Source organism: Pholcus phalangioides, unplaced genomic scaffold (genome assembly GCF_987345545.1).
Source record: "Pholcus phalangioides strain wild (caught in Gottingen) unplaced genomic scaffold, Ppha-v1.0 ptg000015l_1, whole genome shotgun sequence".
Lineage (NCBI taxonomy): Eukaryota > Metazoa > Arthropoda > Arachnida > Araneae > Pholcidae > Pholcus > Pholcus phalangioides.
The window spans coordinates 108,512,194-108,535,782 of NW_028301608.1; the positions used below are offsets into that span (position 1 = coordinate 108,512,194).

General features: G+C 41.5%; 1 protein-coding gene across 3 annotated transcripts in view; it reads right to left on the reverse strand.

Moving 5' to 3' along the window:
* Positions 1 to 23,589, reverse strand: part of LOC149077327 (uncharacterized) — a 118,291-nt gene that overhangs the window by 18,608 nt on the left and 76,094 nt on the right. For 2 of the 3 annotated variants that reach the window (XM_089245101.1, XM_089245103.1), the window contains exons 12-14: positions 16,276 to 16,479; positions 15,872 to 16,159; positions 13,457 to 13,780 (exon numbers count right to left, since the gene is read on the reverse strand). In XM_089245101.1, the coding sequence (XP_089101227.1) occupies positions 13,457 to 13,780; positions 15,872 to 16,159; positions 16,276 to 16,479 (816 nt within the window). Of the gene's footprint in view, positions 1 to 76; positions 1,909 to 13,456; positions 13,781 to 15,871; positions 16,160 to 16,275; positions 16,480 to 23,589 lie in introns of those variants that run through there. The other variant, XM_089245100.1, reaches the window with a different exon arrangement.

The following is a 23,589-nucleotide window of genomic DNA, read 5'->3' on the forward strand; positions in this document are numbered from 1 at the left end:
ACCAACCTTCGTGAAAAAACGAATGTAAAAAAAACCCAGCCTAAACGACTATGAAACGATCAAAAATATAGCCATTGCAATGAACAAATATTTATTCACCTCTGATTATATCGGAAACAATGTCCGATATAAAAAACAGTTTAACGAATGGCTCTATTTTAGGATCCTTTTAAAATTCTTTTATTGGCGATTCGAATTGATGTATCGCGTTCAAATGCGAACGGTAATTATAATTCGTATGCAATTGTTTCCTTAACAGTTGAAGTATACACAATGACTAGATAATTAGTTTATTTGATAGTTGGAATACTGGCATTTTATGTCACGTTGTCCCCGCCGCTGTCGTCGATGGTGGTACCGCCGAGACAGGTGCTGCTGCCGTCGTCGATGGTGGTGGTACCGCCGAGCCCGGTGCTACTGCCGTCACCGCCGAGCCTGGTGCTACTGCCGTCACCGCCGAGCCTGGTGCTACTGCCGTCACCGCCGAGCCTGGTGCTACTGCTGTCACCGCCGAGCCTGGTGCTACTGCTGCTGTCGTCGTCGGTGGTACCGCCGGGCCTGATGGTGCTGCTGTCTTCATTGCTGTCACCGCCGAGCCCGGTGCTACTGCTGTCACCGCCGAGCCCGGTGCTACTGCTGTCACCGCCGAGCCCGGTGCTACTGCTGTCACCGCCGAGCCCGGTGCTACTACTGCTGCTGTCGTCGTCGGTGGTACCGCCGGGCCTGATGGTGCTGCTGTCTTCATTGCTGTCACCGCCGAGCCCGGTGCTGCTGCCGTCGTCGGTGGTGGTGGTACCGCCGAGCCCGGTGCTGCTGCCGTCACCGCCGAGCCTGGTGCTACTGCTGTCACCGCCGAGCCTGGTGGTCCCGCCATCGTCGGTGGTGTCGCCGAGCCTGGTGCTACTGCTGTCACCGCCGAGCCTGGTGGTCCCGCCGTCGTCGGTGGTGTCGCCGAGCCTGGTGGTCCCGCCGTCGTCGGTGCTGGTGGTGTCGCCGAGCCTGGTGGTCCCGCCGTCGTCGGTGCTGGTGGTGTCGCCGAGCCTGGTGGTCCCGCCGAGCCTGGTGGTCCCGCCGAGCCTGGTGGTCCCGCCGAGCCTGGTGGTCCCGCCGAGCCTGGTGGTGCTGCCGTCGTCGGTGCTACTGCTGTCACCGCCGAGCCTGGTGCTACTGCTGTCACCGCCGAGCCTGGTGCTACTGCTGCTGTCGTCGTCGGTGGTACCGCCGGGCCTGATGGTGCTGCTGTCTTCATTGCTGTCACCGCCGAGCCCGGTGCTACTGCTGTCACCGCCGAGCCCGGTGCTACTACTGCTGCTGTCGTCGTCGGTGGTACCGCCGGGCCTGATGGTGCTGCTATCTTCATTGCTGTCACCGCCGAGCCCGGTGCTGCTGCCGTCACCGCCGAGCCTGGTGGTCCCGCCATCGTCGGTGGTGTCGCCGAGCCTGGTGCTACTGCTGTCACCGCCGAGCCTGGTGGTCCCGCCGTCGTCGGTGGTGGTACCGCCGAGCCCGGTGCTGCTGCCGTCACCGCCGAGACTTTTACTACTGCTGCTGTCGTCGTCGGTGGTACCGCCGGGCCTGATGGTGCTGCTGTCTTCGTTGCTGTCACCGCCGAGCCCGGTGCTGCTGCCGTCACCGGCGAGCCTGGTGCAGTCGGCGTCGGTGGTACCGAGGAGCCTGGTGCTACTGCTGTCACCGCCGAGCCTGGTGCTGTCGTCGTCGTCGGTGGTGGTGGTGGTACCGAGGAGCCCAATGCTGCTGTCACCGCCGATCCTGGTGCTGCTGCCGTCGTCAATGGTGGTACCGCCAAGCCTAGCGCTGTTGTTGGTCCCGTCAAGGTCGATTTAGCAAACGACTGCAAGACCGTTATTGACGGTGATATTGTCGGCGAGGTCGTAAATGCTATTGATGCTGTTGTCGGAGTGTAAAATTAAAAATAATCGTCAACTAAAATTTTTGCATAGGTTATAATTCCAATGATTTCATGCCTGCAAATTATAAAAATTGCTATTGAAATAATAAAGCTAGTATTTGAAGGTGCAATTTTAGATCAATTTGGATGATGAAACTATCAAATACCACTCAAAGTTAACTAATTCCTTGTATAAATGCCAATCGGGAACCCTTTCTTTAGCCTATGGGCAGTATAAATAGAAAGGAGGAAGTGCTCACGAGCAAAAGGGTTTGAAGTAGAAGCGTGAGCATTGAAGAATTAGCTACCTTTCCTGTTACTTCAATCTCCACCTTTTTAATAATGATTACCTTCCCATCTATTAGTAATAGGTTAACAGGAGCCAATCACGCCGACCCCTGGAAATAAGCTGTTTTGACCTTCAACTCGCTTCTCTGTGGGGGAAATGGAACTTAATTCCATTTAGAAATAACTTGATAGTCGACTGCAATACCCTTAGGCTTAGACTTAACACCCCTCCTATATTAACAAATGGAGCCGAATAAGTGCAAGTAGCACCTGTGCTGAAAGACGAAGTCTACAAGGCTATAGGATGTATAAAAAAAAAGGGAATTGTCCAGGTGAAGATGGGATTCCAATAGACATCATTAAAGAAGAATTTGCCAGTATGCTAGCTGCTTTGTTCACAAATTGTCTTACAAAATCGGATTTGCCTGAAGACTGGAATAACGCAATGATGGTTGTTCTTTACAAAAATGGTGAAAAGGAGGCTATCAAGAACTATCGACCAGTCTCCTATCAGTAATTTATAAAATCTTCACCGAAGTGCTGACATAGGCTTGAATCCAAATTGGACGAAGCTCAACCAAATGAACAGGCAGGATTTCGAAGTGGATTCAGTACAATGGATCACATCCAAACAATCAGGATACTTATAGACACAAGGAAAATACGAATTACCATTGTGTATGGCCTTCATTGATTTTTAGAAAGCGTTTTGACTGTTCACATCTGCTGTTGTTAAAGCTCTAGATATAATTGGGATAGAGAAGACTTACATCAATAAAGAAAATATATGACAAAGCAACTGCAATGATTCGTTTGGATAAAGGAAAAGCAAAGATTAAACTCGGAAAAGGAGTCAGACAGGGTGATACTATGTCACCAAAACTCTTTACCGCTGCTTTAGTAGTATTCAGAAAACTGGATTGGGATGAAAAAGGAATTAAAATAAATGGAGAATTTCTCAACCGTTTGCGTTTTACAGACGACATTGTTATCAGCAGTAATCCAGACAAAATAGAAGAAATGATAAAAGAATTGGCGAAGGCAAGTATTCAGATGGGCTTGAAAATAAATCTGCAAGACTAAAGTTATGTTCAATCCCTTTGCGTTGAAGAGGGCAATCTTGCTCAACACAGAGATAGAAGTAAAAAGCTATGTATATCTGGGACAAGAAATTACCATGGACAACGGAATCATTAATGATATAAACCGAAGGATCACGATTGGATGGAGCACTTTTGGCAAAAACTAATTCTGAAGAGTCACATGCCATTATGCCCGAAAAGAAAAGTGTTTAACCAGTGTGTGCTACCAGCACTGACGTATGGAACTGAAACATGGACACTTACAAGTAAGACGATACAAAGGCTACAGATAACACAAAGAACGCAAAGGAGCATGGAAGGATGTATGCTAGGCAAGGAGAGATAGAAAACGAATCACTTGGATAAGGAACCACACAAAAGAATGGAAAGAATTAAACGTTTGAAATGGACTGGACATATTGCAAGACGACAGGACAACAGATGGATCACAGGTATTCTAGATTGGTACCCCCGTGGTGTTAAACGTCCGAGAAGGCGTCCCAAAGCAAGATGGATTGATGAGATCCGGAAAGTGGCTGGAGTCGGCTAAAGCAACCGACAGAGCAGAATGGAAGAATTTAGAGGCCTTCATTTCATCCAGCAGTGGATTGAAAATGGTTGATATTAACAGCGTCTCTCGAGCTGCCTTAATGTACGAGCTGTTTCAGAAAGTTCACGAATTGTTTTGGTACGTGGTACTTTTTTTTCACAATTTCTTCAAAAGAATTTTATTTTTTTAGCCACTTCCAGTGTTTTCTGTAGGTTTATCGTTCAATTAATTCTAGTAAATTTTACGTAAGATTACGGGAATTTCAGTAGCATAAAACTTTCATGATACAACTTGATAAATCAAAACACTGGTTGTTTCAGAACTGAACCCCTAAAATGATAGAGGGGGGATATTACACGACAGAATTTCCGCAATCGAATCTAGGTTCACAACCCATTTATTTCAGGAATACATGCTTTAGATCACCAGAAATCACCAAAAAATTGGCAACTTTGCTCTCATGTGGAGTGAGGAAAATTAGGGAGGAAAAGTCTTCGAGCAACAGGGTCGGAAAACATGTTAGCGAGAAAAAAAAAAACCACATCTCTGGGCTCAGCGTTGCCGAAATAAGAGGATTTTAACCTTTTACCGGCCGAATTCAGATTCCAACTGATTTTCATTATTTTTGTTGTTAATTTCTCCTCCTGATTTTTTTAGATAAGAGATATCAATCGAGAAATTTAAGAAAAAATTTCCCTATGCGTTTTCTCGAATGTTCCCAATTGGGAACACTGGTCGGATGTGACTAAACATTTTTCGCAGTGAAGCCATCTGTACAGGATACAAAATTCATCATTTAGTAAATTTATTCAAAAAATTAAATACATATGGAATTTTAAAAATGATGGAAATAAATTTCTCTCGAATATACTCAAAAAGGCATGTATATCTGGATTATAATAAAGAACTCATGAGCTGAAATGCTGGTCTAAAATTCACAAAAGAATACATACGGGTTTAGGTTCATGTATGGATCTCATGGTAAGTTAAAAAGATATTCAAAAATATAAAGAGAAAATATTATTCACAACTCTGGTACCTAAAAGGCACAGGCTCCGATGACTGCTTACCAGCATATATTTCCATTTTATATGTGAAACCATTGTTTGAGCAAATCATCCGAATTTTAAAATCAAAGCAAATCGGTTTCCCCCATATAAACATCTTACTTGAATGATGACCGTAATACGGTACCATTGATTCATCGATGCTTAGTTTATCATGGAACAACCCAAACTAAATGTGTGAATTTTTCATTAGCAAAAAAGCAATCCAAAAAACTTTGCGATTTCTTTGCACTCAATTTTCAAATTCGATTCATGTTGGCTGAGATGACAAATATTTATGTCGCACAAGTAACTGAGGTACTCTTGCGATAAAAATTTGAAAAAAATATCAATCGAGTCGGCTTGCCCTTAGCTCTTAAACTTACGACTGATTGGTTCAGTAGGTTAGCTTCCTATATTTTGGTCGAATGCAGTATTTTTTTCCCACTTCGGTTGCATGAATTTTAGTCTTTTGACACTTGACACATGTTTTCTTATTTTTTGACTGGGTAATTATCTGATCTTTGCAAGGAAATTTTGATGTAGAAGGCATGTTGATAGGATCTGCAAATCCACCCACAAATGAACTACGTGGTGATCTTAAAAAACTTAGATATCCAGAAACATCTGCAGGAATGACGAGGACAAGCATGTTGTAATCGATGTCTTCCTCATCTGTAACCCGCTCATTTTCATCAGGCAGTAGCTGGCACATTTGGAATTCTTCATCAGAGAGATGTGATAGATCAGAATATCTCGAACTCAGTCAAATAAGCTACTAGTACAACAAGAAAGATGATAAAAAGAGGTGTAGAAAGTCACAAGACCAGATATCAACTGAGAACTGAAAGACCAACATAATCACTCAAAACAGAGGGAAGGCAGGGGGAGGGGCAAGGTCAGTCATAGAAAAAGGGGTGCTGCATGTAAACATAGGAATGTGAAATTTGACACTTTTCCTTCCTTTTGAGACACCAAAGGGAGGGAAAAAGCAATAAATTGTTTTTTGGAATGCCACTCCTCTGCATTGAACTTAGAATAGTGCAATAGTCAGTAGTGGCCAATGTTCCCAATTGGGAACAATCATAGGAAAAGTTCCATGGAATTCGAACTAATGTTTTTTTTGTCTCTGAGCATTTATCATTCTTGGCAATATTCTATAATTGAAAAAAAGAAATTGAGATGCATGTATGTTTACAAAAACTATTTTAATAATTGAAACAAACTTAATATTTTCCCTTGAAAATGGGTGATTTTAGGATAATAAATTGATATGATAAAAGCTGAACCGAATAACTTTTGTCTTTCCTAAATTAAGTTCAGAACCTTATATGTTCGGGGGGGGGGGGAAAATCAGCTATTTTCGTGAAAGAAAAATATATATTTTTTGAATTAATCAAAAGTGTGTGTGTTCCCAATTGGGAACATTGGCCGTTAAAAAAGTTTTAAAAAGACGAGCTATATCATTGCCGAAATACAAACGCATCACAAGTTAGACGAGATACCTCGTAATTGTCAAAATTCAGGCATTAAATGAGGCGATATATGGAGGGTTGACAATCAAAGTGGTCAACTAAGTCACTGAATAAATTTTCCATTACAAAGAGTTCTTTTCAAAAACATTTCCATTGAAATGATTTTTTCTTGCTTCTTAAGGTGCAGTCCCACGAGAGTTCGCTAGGGGACCCTTGGTAAGAAAATTAAAGTTAAAAGTCTCTGTCAGGATCCGCGGTCGTCTCGGGCAAGCAATAATTTTTATGGCTTTCAATACAAAAAGGCAGCGGAACGAGCGTCTTCCTTTGAAAATGACCGAACAAGTAAGGTTTACTTCACGCCCGCTGTTATTTTTGCGGTTTATGTCCAAAGACTTATCTTTAGACTTTTATTAACTTTAATTATCTTAGCAAGGGTCCCCTAGCACACTCTCGTGGGACTACCTTTATAAGCAAAAAAATTTCAAGGAACACCGATTTTTAGGAAAGAAACGTTTTGTTATACTTGAACTACTTTGAGGGAGCGGTAGCCCAGATCGATAAGATAATCGTCTGAAGTACCAAAGGATGTTTAGAAGAGGTGTAGAGAGTTCGATTCCCGGTTCGTCCTTGTCAGAAACTTTACTGATACAGGGGTACAAGAGAAACGGCGATATGACCACAGAAAGATTGCTACCGCAGGGAGTCCCTTATCAAGGGGGGATAGCACACCATCCTCTCGATGAGTTAATAAAAAAAAAAGACTGCCGTTGGATTCGGCAAATTGTAGGTCCAGGTATAATTAGCTCTCGTGTGCAGAAAATGACCGTGGCGAGACTAAAATGAACAAATGAACTACTTTGACTCAACTCCTCGCAAATGCCGCTGCAAAAGACCAAAGTAATGAAAAAATCTGACACCGGTTCAAAAAAACATTGTCCGGCTGTGTCGTCTACCATCACTCCTCTCACTTCAGCGATAGAACCCTGTATAGTATTGATTGGCTAAATGTTAAATTTCAGAACACCCAATTACACGTATAATCTTGAAAATTTATCAACTTAGTAAAACGACACAACTTGAACGGCCCCAAATTAGGCCGAGACCGACAATGAAACTTTCATTTCCAAGCAAGCAATCATGGGAGAAGATATCGAAGTATCGTATCTTAACGAGTATAAGGTACCCCCTTTTGCCAAAAATTAAGTCCCTAAAAAGTTGGGGGTTTCCTTATTCATGAATAGGATTATAGATAAAATTTGGAAAAATTTAAAATCCATTCTCGGGAATTTTCGACAAGTTACCGTTCCCAAAAATTTGGTCAAAAAAAAAAACCCTTTCAACCTGGTTTATCCACAAATGTGAAATTTGAAAAAATTCTCACGAATGTTCCGACTGAAAATGTTCGAATTTTCGTCTCCAGACCATTTCACTCTTTTTCAATAATGCAAATACGTATTTGAATGGGACGAGGCAAGGCCTTCCCCCCCCCCCAAGGTTTTGAATATGTAGCCCCAGTTCTCCAGTGCATGGTTTTTCAATCGGTGCCCCTCGGAAAAAATTTTAAAGACATGAACTGAATAATTTATAAAAGTAGTCAAAAATATACTATTTTCAAATTTTATGGCAATAAGTATCAACTAAAATTTAGATCCTAATGAAATACATTGTTCGAGTAATAAGACGTTAGCATAATATAATAAATTAGCTGATTGTAAAGCTCATAAGACTTACTCCAAGTCTATAAGTCAGTGTTTCCTAAAGTGGGCAATATCACCCCCGTGGGGCGATGAAATTATCAATGGGGGGGGGGGGGGGTGAACGATGAAATGGAATCTATGGGTTTAGTGTAGGATCGTATGGGTTACCCGTTAGCGCGAGGGCGATGATAGAAAATTATGGAAGGGGCGGAACAAAAGTTTGGGAAATTAGTCTAAATCAGTGGTTCCATAACTTTTTACGTCGCGGGAGAACTTTTCAGAAGAAAATTTGTATACAAGCTGTTTAACGAAGAGCGTCTGAAAGTGATAAAATTCTGTGGCCCAATTCAGAGTTGAAGTTCCATATGGAAAATTACCAGCTTAAATTTCAGTCGCGTCATCTTTTTTAGAATCGGGATTGAGGGAAAATATGAGAAAAAAAAAACGTTTTGCGGTTTCCCAATCAAAAAACGCAAATTAGTTACATTTGCAACATTTTTTTTTTTCAGTGTAACCTGAAACATTTGAAATTTTTGAGATAGATTGAAATGATTTCTTACCCAGTTTCCAAACGCGCTAAAATGACCAGCTATGCAAAAAAATTCAAGGACTCATCACTATTCTCAAGTGAAAGCGACAAAAAGAACTTGAGTTCTAACTGCTGAAATATATATCGGCAACAAAATGTTTTCTCTTCAAGATGTTAGCGGGGATAAATTTCTTTCGGTTGAAAAAAAAAAAGGGCAATTTTTTATAAATTGACATCGTAATTTGTGCAAAAAAAAAAAATTGGAAATGAGTTTTCGTACTGCTCTCAAGCATCATTAAGTTATAGTGACGGACTCGCGATGCTAGTATCCGGGTTCGAACCCCACAGTGGTAATCGGCTGAAGTTGGTTTTCTGTGGTTCCCAACTTCAAGGCGCAAATGCGAGCCGATCTCCCCGTTAAAAAGTCTCGCCACAGAGAGCAACAGTCCTACAACGATAAATCATTCAATCATAACATTTCACTCATAGTTAGAAAAACTGGTGGCAGATGGCAGCACTACACATAAGCATTACAGAGAAACAAAAAAACTTCACGTCAGGTTTCACTGCACATTCCCGCATGCACAGATTCATTGGGGTTCCGCGGGGAGAGTGGGTGTGGGCGGGGTGCATGTGTGGTGTAGCAGTAGTAGGTAGGGCCTCCAAAAAATGGCTCTTTCGCCCCTCCCCCCAGTGCAAGGATTCACCAAAAGTGAAAAATATTTTTCTAGTTAGATTATTTTTTGCATGCGTGTAAGTGCAGGATTTATTTGCACAAACAGGTTTTAGGGATTCAATAAGAATATAGAATGTGGTATATGGATATTGGGAGACGTGTCTATGAGTGAATATTCATCAATGGAGTAGGTAGAAATTTCCAGCGAAGAACAATTTGTCATTTGTTTCTCGTTTTAAGGGGTGTCACGATCGACCAATTAAGTGGAATTTTCAAAAATGACTTCAAAAAATATTTCATTCAATTGCAAATTAAAATAATGAAAAATTCGTATCAATCGGTTAATTTGTTTTTTCATAATAAAAAGAAATAATGAATTATAGTGCAAGATTCATCGAAAGACTGGTTATTTGTGGAGATGATTACAAGGAAGAAAATTCATCACTGTCCCCACGGGGACACGAACCCAGGTGTCTCGCTCGCCGGACGAGTGCTCTACCATCTAAGCTATGAAAGCAGATAGAATATTTCAACCTTGGAGAATGAATTATAGTGAAAACGCATACAAGAAAAACACTTTGAACGCGATTTTCACAGATTGCAGTTTTTGAGCTCATCCGTACGATTTAAAAAAAAAAGAATTACCCAAAAATTCTGAAATTTTACACAAGTGTTGATTCAATACGGGTTAGTAAAATGGACCTCGAACTTGAATATCTGATGATTCGTTAGAATTTTATGAATTTTTAAAGTTTGAAAGAATATATATATTTCAAAAATCTAAAAATTCAACATTTTTTTTAAAAATACTTCCCATTAGTCGATTGCTAAATCCGAGGTCTATTCTACTAACACACATCGACTAAACTTTTCTGTAAAAATTCAGAATTTTTGGAGCAGTAGTTTTCTTTAAATCTCACGGATGAGTTCAAAAACTTGCAATTTGAGAAAATCGTGTTCGTTCAAAGCGTTTTTTTGCTTTTATACGTTCACACAATAATTCATTATTTCTTTCTTTTATTATGAAAGGAACAAATGTCGTGACACAACCCCCCCCCCCGTGAGATACGAGGATGACGTAGTAACCCAGGAGTGGAAGCAGAGAATCTTGACAGGGTGCACGGTTTTCCAGGCGGAGCTCTTCGCTCTAAGAGAAGCGGTAAGCAGCTTGGAAAACACAACTACCCAGTCCAAAGTATACACAGACAGCCGATCCAGCCTGGAAGCCATGAGACACCCCTTCACGAGAGCGCCAGGACCGTCAGCAGGGCCCGGGTTCGTGGCCATTTCGGAGGAAAAGGGAACGAGGCGGCGGACCGATTAGCCAAGGTAGCAACCTTGAGCCGTACGATCCTCCTGGAAAAGATTCCAGCAGCGACAGCGAAAAGGATAATAAATATTCACATCCTTGGAGAGTGGCAGAAATTCTGGGACCACCCCGCCACACATGGAAAGTTAATCCATAGGATCCTGCCCAAAATAAAGTGGAGAGAGATATCTTGGAGCAGAGAGACGACGATATTCTTCTCAGACCACGGGCCGTTTCCCACCCACTTCCTCCGCTTCGGGATCTCAAACAATAAGTATCTGTGTGGAGTTGGAAGACCATTGCATTACGCAACAGAGTGCGAAAAGACTTCAGAGTTCCACCTGGTTAAGCCGCTCCCTCGGTTGAAGCATGAATGGTTCAAAAGGATGGAGAGAGATGGAAAAGCCCTGGAAACCATCAAGGACCTTGTTAAATTCCTAGAGGCCAACCAGGAACATCACACCAGGAGGGATGAGACCATCCAGACTCCACATGAAACGCAACAACTGAGGAGGAGCGAAAGGCTGAGGGCAAGGGCAGAAGCTGAAGACAGCGTCGCCAGGGTTTTCTCCTAGGAAATAAAAGACTAAGAATACGACACAGAGGGAGAGCAATCGGAGAGAGAAGAAGCGGTCGAAATATGGGAAGACTGACTTCAAATAGGATGATCCAGTGAGGGAGTAACTAAGAAACAAGGTCCCGATATTCAGTGTTTAAACTGCGACGCACCCAACCAAAAGCTGATGGGCTCTTGAATAATCGAATACCCCCCATGCTGAAAGAAAGTGGCCCAGCACATTGTCATAGATTTTATTATTACCCACTAAGAGAATTTCTTTGAAAAATCAGCCTTCAAGGGGGAAGGGAGGCTCACGAGGCCTTCAAATGCTGTATGGAGAAAATCATCGCCAATTTTCAGATTACCAAATTCACGCGAGCGAAGCCACGGGTGTAACAGCTAGTTCGATCGTATACAGTAAAACCTCGATAAGTCGTTACTCGAATTTTCATGAAATTATGACCGCTTAAGCGAAGTGCCGTCAGCTTCAATTCATCGTATAAATTTAAAACAATACATCACTCATTAAAATATAAATTAGAACTTTTCAATGAAATTTATAGATAAAATAAAAATGAAATTTTGAATTTTTAAGCGTTTAGTATTCAACTTATTGCATTATGGATTACATTACACTGACAAACTTACGATTTATACCGGTATTTTTTTTTAATTTACACTTAATCAGTAAATGTTAGAATGAATAGTTGGCATTTCTCGACATCGCAATTAACCCTTTAAGCGGTTTTTAAAATTTTCCTTCATTATGGATCAGATTTGGATTTTCCACATCATTAAAAAAAAATATGGAAATACAAATCTCTAAATTAAGAAAATTTTTTCTTGAAGAACAGTGAAACATCGAATCGGCTGAATGCATATAGTGATCCTTATTAAACCTCGCTTTTCCCGGCATGCCGGGAGAACTGACCATACACCCCTCCTCCCCCCAACATTCAAAAATTGGGTGTCCCTCGATTTTGGTGAAATGCTGGGGAATACGGAATATTTCAAAAAGCTGAATTAAGTCACTTGTCGTACACTTGAAATGACAAACCAAGTCGCTCGCAGTTGTATGTATTCGCAAGACTGATCCGATTGCACAGAAAGTTGAAGAACGTCGTCCACTAGATACATCTTGGGTGACTTCCCGGTGACAGCGGCAGGCGACCAACCAAATCCGAAGCGAATGGGATTTTACGAGTGTTGCCTTAACTGCGCAAGAGCAGTACAGTTTACTTTTTTTCGCGCCACTCGCCCAGTTGTTTTTACTCCTCTGGTCTTTCTTCCCACCTTCCCGCGTAAACATGGAAGCTTAACATTTCATAATTGCCGTTCATGGTCGTGATTGTAAGTAGCAGTGAATTGTATTTATAACAAAAATTTAAAATAAAATATTTGTTTACAACACGAACTCCTCCGAATGTGTGTCAGATGTATTTATCAAGTCCATACTTGATGAGACATGCCCCGAATCCATTTATTAATATTCACTTGATTATTATGGCGCCGCCTCCCCCAACAAAAGAGAATGGACTTCAATTTTTTACACTATGAAGTTGTGCAAAATTAACAGTGGGCAAACATTCCGACCTAGCGTCGCTTTTTCGAATAAGTGGGGGGATGCGTTGCTTTACTCTCAATATTTTATGACAACTTAAAGAAATACAATTTCACTTTCCTGATGGGTCAAGAATTTCTAAACCCTAGCCATGGAGTGTCCCGTTTTTACAGTAAAACGTCGACTACTGCGAAGATGGTGTGCGCCGCATGAGTAGACAAAACGACTTGATTACGACATATCTAGAGGCGCACGGGGGGGGGGGGGGGGAGGGCAAAGTCTGGGGACCTCTTGCCAAAAAAAAATTTAAACACCGAAAGAAAACGCATGCTGTTAAATATTAATGGTTATGCGATGCGCAAGATTGACCTTCCAAAGTCGATCGATCTCACGTATGCCCATTACTAATACTTAACCACATATGCACCTCGTACACAATCCTCACGGGAATTTCTAACAAATCGGTATATGCAAGAATGGGTTTTGAGTGCATGTTTGCGGCCCATAACATTCATGTTGCGAGAGTTGCCCCCTTCTAGTGTTCTTGCTGATGCCATCAGGCTTCCATATTTTAAAGTGAAGATGATAAATATACGAATTTTTATGTTAAGTATGTTGAATGCGTGCCCCTGCTGTTTCCGCTGGGCATAGGCCTGAAAAGTTTATATAGTTCTGTAAGTTCCGGTAAAGAAAGCTTATTCTATTCTCTCTTTAGATTGTTCTCGGCTTACGATAGCACGTTATATTTCTGTGTGTGAATGTTAAGAATACTTACCTTGATCACCGGCAGAGTTGGATGTAGTGCTTTCAACGTCATTTATAGATTCATCACTGTCGGGCATCAACGTCGTATTAGCGACGTCACCATCCGCCTCGATGGTGATGGTAAAATTGCAGTTGGAAGTCAGATTAGTCTGCGGATCGGTAGCTATACAGTGAACGTCTTGGGTAATGGCGTTACTGAAATCCACTGACGAACAGGACGCGTTCAGAGTCTCGTTCAATTTAGACACGAATTGCGGGAACGACACTTCAGATGAGTTTTGAGCGTTTGCGATCTGGTCTTGGCATCCAATCAGAACTGGAGGTTGGTCTTCCTCTGAAAGAAAATTATTCATCACTTGACCAGAGTCAGCAAAATATCCGAAACTTTTAAGGTATCAGACTGTCATTTTGGAAGAAAATATCGATTTTGTTCTCATTTTTTGTGAAAACCTTGTTTCTTGCAATTCCAAAATAGGCCTTGTTTTGTGTGTGTATGACACTTAGAACAGAAATTACTTGAATACAGTGTTGCGTTTTTATATGAAATAGGTGAATAAAAGCTTCAAACGCTGTGTTTACGGGGAAATTAATTTTTGGTATTTTACTCGAGTTTGGAGCGTTATTTCTGAACATCTATTGATTGTATTCATTGCAAAATTTTAATATATTTCGCCATATAATGGTGAAGTTGGGAACAAAAATCTAAGGCCTATCACGTATCAGTCTAATTTGTTTTACATTCTACATTTATGTTGAATGAAATTTTAAATTCCCACGCACGTACATCAACAGATTCGGATGCAACTTACTAGCATACCCACAGAATCCTGTAAATTTTGGTTCATAATCTGCATCATTACTAGCTGAAAGTACTGTGGAAATAAAGCTTTGTTCGTAGAATTTTTTGCAGTCGTGTTTAGAATATTGCATGAATTTTGCTTAAAATTTGACAGGAAAACAGTCCGAAATTTCGTCCACTTTTTTTTCACCCACAGTTTCAATTTTTACCCACTTCCTATCAAAAATGTTACAAAAATCCTTATGTCGGATTAACAGACCCTATGTCCATTTTCGTCAATAATGAGATAACGCTATCAATTTGCTTTACTTTCGTTGCATTACACATTGATATAGGACACTGAATCCTATTTCAATAATTAACACATTCACTTCATAAAACAAGCGAGCTCCATGGAAAGCCCTGCTAAAAAAAAAGGGAGGGGTTAGGCTGTCAGACACGGCCGCAAGTTTGTGTTGTAGGTACTCGCAAAATGAAATTAGTAGCATCGGATTTGTCCCTGGAATAGCTAAAAGACGATACCAATGCTGTCTGCGAACTTCTCGAGATATAGCGTAAAACAATTTCATAACGAAAGATGGTTGCGAGCCTGGTGCCCAGACCAGAATAGTATCATTGAATTTGTCTCAACGAGATCTACCCGCAGACATACAAAAACACTGATAGATTCTGAATATTCCCCGAGTCATGAGCGTTTAAAGCGTTCTATATGCAACTTTTTTTCGAATTCACCCAGTATCGTCAGGTGATTTAACCTCTTCACGATGACGGACGTAATATTACGTCAGAAGTCAGTGGAATAAATTCAAATTGTGTTTTCTTTCCTCACTTCATCGCGAAGTTTTATAGTAACTACCTCTATAAAGCGGTTAGATATATTTATATAGAAATGTTAATGACTTTCCCCACGCATAAAATGTATCTTAACTATACATGTCCGAGTGAGAGAACACGTAGGGCGAGGGTGAAAAGTGGGCCCAAAAAAAAAAATTCATTTACCTTATCTCTATTATACTTTTCCTCTTATTTTTCTCCCCCCCCCCCTTTTCTTGTTCTAACGTGCGGTTAGGTTAGCACAAATTTACCCGATTTATCGTCTATTCGTCAAGTAAAGATTATCCAAATTTCATGCCAAAACCTTGTACGCGAAGTGGTTGAAAAACTTTCATCAAAAAAATTTTAAACGGGTCTTCTATTTAAATTTCCCTTCCGGTAGATGGTACCATTTACCTTCGACATAGAGTTCATTCCATAAACATTTTATGGAAAAAAGTGGTAGGAAAGATACCGGATATAGCGTATGGATAGTCGGATACCTTAAATTCAATTAGAATTGAAATTGTTAATGACTGACAGTCGGGGGGCCCGTTTATCGCATGGGTAAACGGGGCACGTGCCCAGGGCCCCACTAATTTTCGTTGGTTCAAGAAATCTTTAGTCCTTTACCTCGATTTCATAGAATAGAGAACATTTTAATGTGTTTGAAGTAGCAGCATTCAACCTCTGATAACATACCCTCAAAGACCGTATATATATATACGTAAGCCTGAAATATGTTTCCCCAGAGCCCGAACATACGATGAATGGGCCCCGCTGACAGTCAATTACAAACTTAAAAATCCCCACCTTCAGATATTGGTGAATCGGTAGAAGAAACGCTAGACGTATCATCGCTGGGACGAGTGACTGCGACATTGAAATTGCAGGTACCGGGTACCCGAAGTTCCTCGTCATACACAGAACATACCACTTCCGTCAGTCCGTAATTCACAACAGTTGGCGGCGAACAGTCGGCATCCACGTAACTCTTATTTTTCAACTCGAACCTAGCGTGAAACGTGACATTGGACAGGTCATCACTCGCAATTTCTGAGTCTTCACACGAACCATTCTCCGGCTTAGGTGCAATCACAACTATATTTACGGTGGGGGGAGAGAAAAGAAATCGCAAGAAATGTCACTTAAAAAATTTAAATCTTTATTTGAAAAACTACACAGCAAATTTACGGTTAGTGTGGAATTTGACTCACGTTCACAATTTGGCATCTTTGTTGTGTTCCACTTGCCACTGGGAAGACATTGCCTAGTTGCCCAGGGAAGTTGACTGCTCGGCACGACGTAACCATCTTTGCACACGTACTCGCACACGGACGAGACCGAATGGTCTTTAGTACCGGCTTGTGCTTTGCAGATCATTTCACCATTGGGAATAGCATCAAGAGCTGGGCAAGAAGCTGAAAAAGAATTTATCCATTAACGCGAATGCAGTAAATCTTCATTAAATCTATGGACGCAAGTTTCTACGGTGAATATGGCGAGAAATTTGAATGAAAACAGTCCAAGAAAGAATCTGAACAAGCTAGATTCAATGAAGATAAAAATTGAGAATGAAAAATCAGTTAATTTATGGGCAAAATTTACTGAAAACTTGGAGTAGAAATTAAATTCCTCAGCTGAATGGCCATATGACACCCCCCCCATCCCGGGTTACGTTCCCGAAATATTCTAAGGTGGCCACAGGTAAAAATCGATTGAAGGGAAACCCATGACAAATGGTAAAGGGGTCCCACAGATCTGTGGGGGGGGGGGGGAGGAATCCAGTTATGAACAAAACGCTTTTAAGTGAAATATGGGAAAAAATTGACTTCTCTCAGAACCGAACATAGAGCCAGGCCGATACCTATAGCAAAAAGCCTCCGCTCAAAGCTCATGACGTCACTGAAATCACCCATTTCATCTACACTCATTGGATGTACTGCAAAAACAGTAACGATTTCACAAACGTCGAACTGCTATACCCAATGGTGACTTCAGTGACGTCAAAGCTTCGCGCCGAGACTTTCTGCTATAAATCAGGCACATCATAATGCATGAGGCTCCTATCTGGATACACCAGATAGGAGCACGCCTCACGTCTATGGTAAGACATGGCGAGATCTTTCCGATAGTATTTCATGGTCGAACAGCATAGGTCGAGTTATTTCGGACAGAGTGCAAATATGTTGCAAAACAGGGTACTTTTGTTTAGCTTAAAAATAAATTCCAGTAGAAAGGGTCGAATTTCTGGATTTGGGGGGGGGGGGGGGAGAATGGAGGTACACGTGAAAAAAAAAGTTGAACACTAACGTAGGAGATTGCTGTACATAAATTATACTTCACAAATAAAGCATCGGATCCTACGATTCGACTCGCGTCGTAACGTTGTTCGGAAAGCAGTTTTCTATACAAGATGTCCGGGCTGGAGGTATCCAAAAGAAATGGCTTACACCGAGAGAACCACATGCTTAGTTGTGAAAGTGCTGGGGGATTGCTCCAATTACTACTTGCAAGATTTGTTCAAAAAGCGTCCGACAGTAATTTTTCATGCGTAAACCAATGAAAGTAGGAAGGCGTGATTTGGTGCAAGTCTGTCATACGTACGAAATCATAGTAAGTATGTTTGAACTTCCTTCCTGCCTGCAGAAGCTGCCAGCCCGCCATTGCATGAGGAAGTGTTAGTGCCGTTGCATTTTCGGTTTTTGAACTTGAACAACGCTACTGCATTAAATTTTTGTGTGAAACTTGATAATTGCAGAGTGGAAACGATCCGCAAGCTTCAACGGTCCTTCGGAGATAAAGAAATGGGCACCATACAAATAAAAAAGTGGAACAACCGCTTCAAAAAGGTGGCTGCACATCAGTGAAGAGAAGCACGCTGGTAGATCCAGAAATGAGATCGTAATTGACCAAGTGAGGGCTCTAGTGACGCAGGATCGTCGAATCACGATCAAAGAACTTGCAACCGAAGCTTGCATCGGCATTTGATCCGTTCATTCTATTGACTGATGGATTTGGGCTTCAGGAGAATCTCGAAGTTCCCACCAAAGCTGCTAACGATCGAGCGGAAGCAATTCCGTTTGGAGATCACACTGGAGACACATCATTAATTATAATTGATACAACAGTAGCATTGTTCGAGTTTGTGCCATTTTGTGAAAAACTAAAAATCCAACACTTCTCACTTACGGCAGCTTCTGCAGGCAAGCAAAAATTCAAGCATGCGCACTAGGATTGCCTAAACACGTGCGCCAAACCAAGCCCCCCTAGCTTTATTGGTTAACACACTAAAAATAATTGAATACTTTGAACAAATCTCGTATGTACAAGTCGGGGTTCGAGTCCCCGTCGGGGGTAGAGATGAATTTTCTTCCTTGTAATCATCTCCAAAAAATATAACCAGTCCTTCGAGGAAACTAGTACCAAAATATTATTCGTTTATAATTGAAAACCGTCAAGAACCGACCCCTGATGGCAAATAATGAATGGCATTTCTATACTATTCAAATCTATGTAAATCACAAATACAGTGTGTCTTGAGGTGCAACATCCCATATTTTTAATATTGATAATTACCTTTTTCTCATGTAATAGCATCCAGAGTACCTCGTTCCCTCAATATATTCCCCCCTTAAGATTTTTCACCTCTGGATATTTCAATGCTTGAAAATTGAAGGCTTAAGTTAGTGACGCGTGTTGAATGTCGTGTTAGAACCGAGTGTAATGGGGAGCCCTTCGAATCCGTATCAACAGCGCATCTTTGCAGCAGTTAATTTAACAAGGCAATTTAACACTTGGCAAGAGATCAAGTACCGCTTGGATATCTGCAGAGCCACCTAATGGTGCTCACAATGAACTAAATTTGCAAATAAAGTCGAGTTGCTCTTAATTTAGAGTTACTAAAAACTCGTGACTAATCATGGGCGGTTCTCTTCCTAAAAGCCATTACATCTTTTAGATAACTTCAGCCTTCTTGGTTTGAGAACTGTTTACCCCCAAGGGCAATTTACAACCAAATGAGTAGTAAAGGAGGTGTGCATGTGAATCCAAGTCCTTCACTATGACCACACGAAAGCACAGCGAGGATAACTTCAGTCTGAACGTCCTGTATTGTAGTGTATTAATACGAAAATCAATACATCGACTTCATAAATAAATTTAAGGCTGATTAATGACACGATCACGTGTGGAAAATTCACCACCACGTAATTCACCGAAAGAAAAATTCACTGCTATACAATTCGACATAATTCACCGGTAGGAAAATTCCCGTCGATAAAGGGAGTGAGTGGATGGTCGAGTCAGGGAGTTAGTTCATTCAATCGCTTACTCACTCGGTCACTCACTCAGGCACTTATTTAGTCACTCATACGATTGCTCACTCACTCGTTCAGCATGCGCATTCACACTGTCACTTACTTTGGGCATCATTTTGGTAATTATTGGCAATGTCCAGTATTTCGAAGAACAATTTCAGTATTTTTCTACGGTCACTCACCCGGTCCGTAAAAAACTAATTCACTCATTTTCTAGCTCAATCACTCGGTCACTCACTGGTGACAAGCCGTCGTCCGTGAATTTTCCCAATGGCGAGTTTTCCGTAAAATTGATTCTGAAACCGCTATTTATGAAAAGATAAAGGATGACAATGCGGGGAATTTTAGATTTTAAGCGAAACGAATCAAATGTTGTCACTCCTCCAGCTACGCAACTGCAGGTTAGAATGAACATTTCTTTCTCCCCCCCCCCTCCCCGATATACAAGACAAGCTTCGTGTATTTTTTTTTATTTGGTTGAAATGCCACTCCATGAGAACGATAGAGGCTTGTCCGACATATTTTCGCTTCTTATACGAGTCAGCTACTCGACGGAGAACCTGAACACTGTAGCCTACATATACATGTAAGCACAGCCGGGGGTTGTGGATGCTTTTGAATTTCCAAGTGGATCTTGACATTGGCTGCTAGTTCTCAGCAGGTGGTGACAGCAGCTTTATCTTCCGGACATAAACCACCCACTCGTGCCACAAAGCTGGGCCTCTCGCTGTTCACATAATGTCTTACGAGTATCTCGCAATAAGACAAGGAAGAGAACGTGAATTTCTACAAAAAAAAAAAAAAAAAAAAATTACTCTTAGCTATTATCGCGAGTCGTTGATGGATTCCGATTGGATATTCCAACTATCGGAAAGATTTGCGAAGCATTAAAGAGCTGAAGTGAAGTATTGAATTTCATTATTATTCAGATGCCCAAATCATCGGTTTCTCTCAAGCAGGGCCGTAACTAGGATTTTTGCCGCCCCCACAACTTTACAAAATTATCGAATTTCAATGTTTTCTCACACTTAAAACTTCCGCTCCCCTAAATGTTTCCACTCTGGGCAGTTACGGCCCTGCTCTCAAGCACCCCCCCCCCTATAAATGCGCCGAGGTCCTATGCGTCCCCCTCCTAAAATACATTGACGCAAATGAATGAAGAGTAGTATACCGTCTATCACATGTTAAAAGCGCATTATAACACGTTCATTTGTAGCGAAAGGAAATACTGCGAATATAGAGCGTTACGTTTGCTTTCAATTCGGGCACATTCCGTACGATTCTCCCACGATCTTTCACGGGAATCCCCCACAACCCGAAGTCAGATTCAAATCCGGAGAATGAAGAGGCTAGGGATATAGTTTTTGATACATAATAGGCTGAGAAAAGCTGCCGATTTTTTTTCTGGATTTTATACAGATGTGAACTCGGAAAACAGGTCTTTTCCGGGAATCGAACTCTGGTCCTCTTGCATTCCGGGCAAGCATAATCCCATCTCCACCACTGGAGACACGACTCTTCCTTATTTCACGCACTGTGACACGAGGTGCTGAAGAAAAGCATTAGTAGCTTCTTTTGACTTCAGAAAATGACCTGCAGGTGGGAGGGTAGAGATATACGGGTTTTCTCAGCCCAATATATCGAGGAAGAAAATTTTTCACAGGCACAAAATCCAGAAAATATTAGTTTCCTTGAAAAGCTATATAGACATCCGACAATCTAATTATTCAAACATCTGCAAAGCACTTCCTTCACTTGTCGGCCAATACTGGGCAAACCACGTGCTTTGTTCAAGCGAGTAGTCTCCACCATAATCGACTTTCTACCACTGACGGTGCTATATTAGCCCTCGAAACATCTGCTTGAAACTTATTTTGAACTTCAACGTTGGACTGTCACTTACACAATACTGGGTTGTTGCAATATCTTGCATAGAGACCGTGTCTTCATACAAGATGTTGCATGAAGACAAGTCTCCGAACATTCCCGTTATTGTAAGGCAGGAATGACTTGCTGTGCTGCAGAGAAGTTCGTAGCAAAGAACACCCGTGGCAACGTTTTATGGCCTTCAAGACTCCCATTCATGCGTGATTAACGTAAATGGAATGCATAACGTACAACCGCTGCGATTAAAGTTTTTTTTTTTCCCCTTTGCCAATTTAAAGTACTTAATCTAACATGGACCTCGTACACATTCCCTGCTTAATTTCTAACGAACTGGTGCATGTCGGTAAGTGGTTCCGAATGTATGTGTGGCCTGTAACGAAAAAAAATTATCCTAGAGTTGTGCTCGTTTCGTGTTTTTACTGGTGTTGCCGTCTTGGATGTGAAGATAGTAAATACTTGAATTTTCATGGTATGTAAGTATGTTGAAGATCTGCATGCTCTCTGCGGAGACGTGTCAAAATTCGGAAAACTACTTTCAACTGGCGGTCGATATTTAAGCTTTCAATTTTTTTTTTTTAATTGCAGCTTCATTTCCCCCGATGCTTTTCGATTTCCCATACGAGAAACTTATTTTCAAAACGGGATGTTGCCACTTTCTTTCAGAAATGCACTTTTTAACGGTTTATGAATGTTTTGGATGAGCTGTCAAGATTATGAAACCGGGATTACCGAAACGAATACTTTTGGTAGAAATTATCATGTAAAGTTTGTCGTTTTTCATCACAATTGAACCCTGGGAAAAACTAGAGTCGAAGATTCTCGTACGGATCCGCGATTGCATTTTTGGCTATTCCAAAAAACACAGACCAGCTCGGCTTTGTCGAATACCAGAGAAGAAAAATTTTAAATTTAACCAAAAAGGCACACCGATAGTTTTTGCGTACCCTGAAACTTCAAGTTTCACTGTAGGTCTGACTCTGCAAGTTTTGAAACTTGAAATTCGCTCTTAAATTTTAAAAAAAGTATTTACTGAATAAAAAGTATTAAATGCTTGTGTTCCCTAAAAATATTTTTCGAACATTTGAATACGAAAAGCCGTACTGTAATTTGTAACAGAAATAAGTTTTTACGAATAGTGTTAAATTCGTGTTTGCTGAAGTTCAGACACTATGAAGAATTTTTGCTATTGATCGTCAGAATATGCAGTTCGTGACATGACGTCACCCGTGCTCAGTACTCATGGTCTCCACGCGGTAGCACAGAGGCTCCGACATGAAAAGACATTGGAGGGGATGGAAGTTATTGATCGTCGCGTACATACGGGACTCTAGTAACTCCGGAGCAGGAAGGTGCATTGCATTGTTTTTTTTCCTTCAACATTTATTGGCGGACCTCAATCTCTCACAAAATTTACCGGGCAAAATAGTTTCAAATGGCTCCAGCCCCTAGGCCTCTATGCGGTAGCATCAGTTATTTGAAATGCTGCGAGTAAGGAGAACAGTTCTGTGAAGTTGACTGAATATGAAAATTTGAATTGAACGGATAGCTGGAATTTCCGAAACAGTTTATCTTACAACGCGTTCTAAAATGTCTATCGAGTAATATCTGCAGGTAGTACACAGGGTGTTTTGCTAACGAACCGACAAACTCAGAGGGTTGTTAGTAGGCATCAAGAGGAACAAAAATTACAATGGAATATGGTGTCGCAAACCACGTTGAGGGGTGAAAAACGCATGCAGGCTCCGAGTTCAGAGAAGACGAAAGGTTGATGTCAGTTGATCGCTGAATGCGTTCGCTCACCATACCTGACGTAAGCAACGTCGCGAAACGCATGCGCTGGGGAGGGTAGAATCACGCACTGTGGACGACGTAAATTAGCGCTATTGCGGTAGTAAGCACGTGTAGCAGTTAGTGTTTCAATGAGTACCGTGATGGCGAGACTACACGAACGAGGAATACGCCGATATGCATCTGATTTACGGTCGAGCAGATGGCAATGGGCACTTAGCACATACCAACAGCAATATCCGATGAGGCGTTGTCCACACCATACTGCCTTCGCAACGATCGATCTCCGGGAGACGTATACCTTCTACCCAGCACGGCGTGATGCGGGGAGATGCCACGTGCAACAACTCTCGTAATAATTAATCATAAATGTTTTTGTAGTTATTATTGTACTTTGTCATTCCAGCGTGTCGTCGAAGCCTGCATGCATTTTCCGCAATTTTCACCCCCTCAACGTGGTTTGCGACACCATGTTCTATCGCAATCTTTGTTCCTCTTGATGTTCACTAACAACCGTCTGAGTTTGTCGGTCCATTA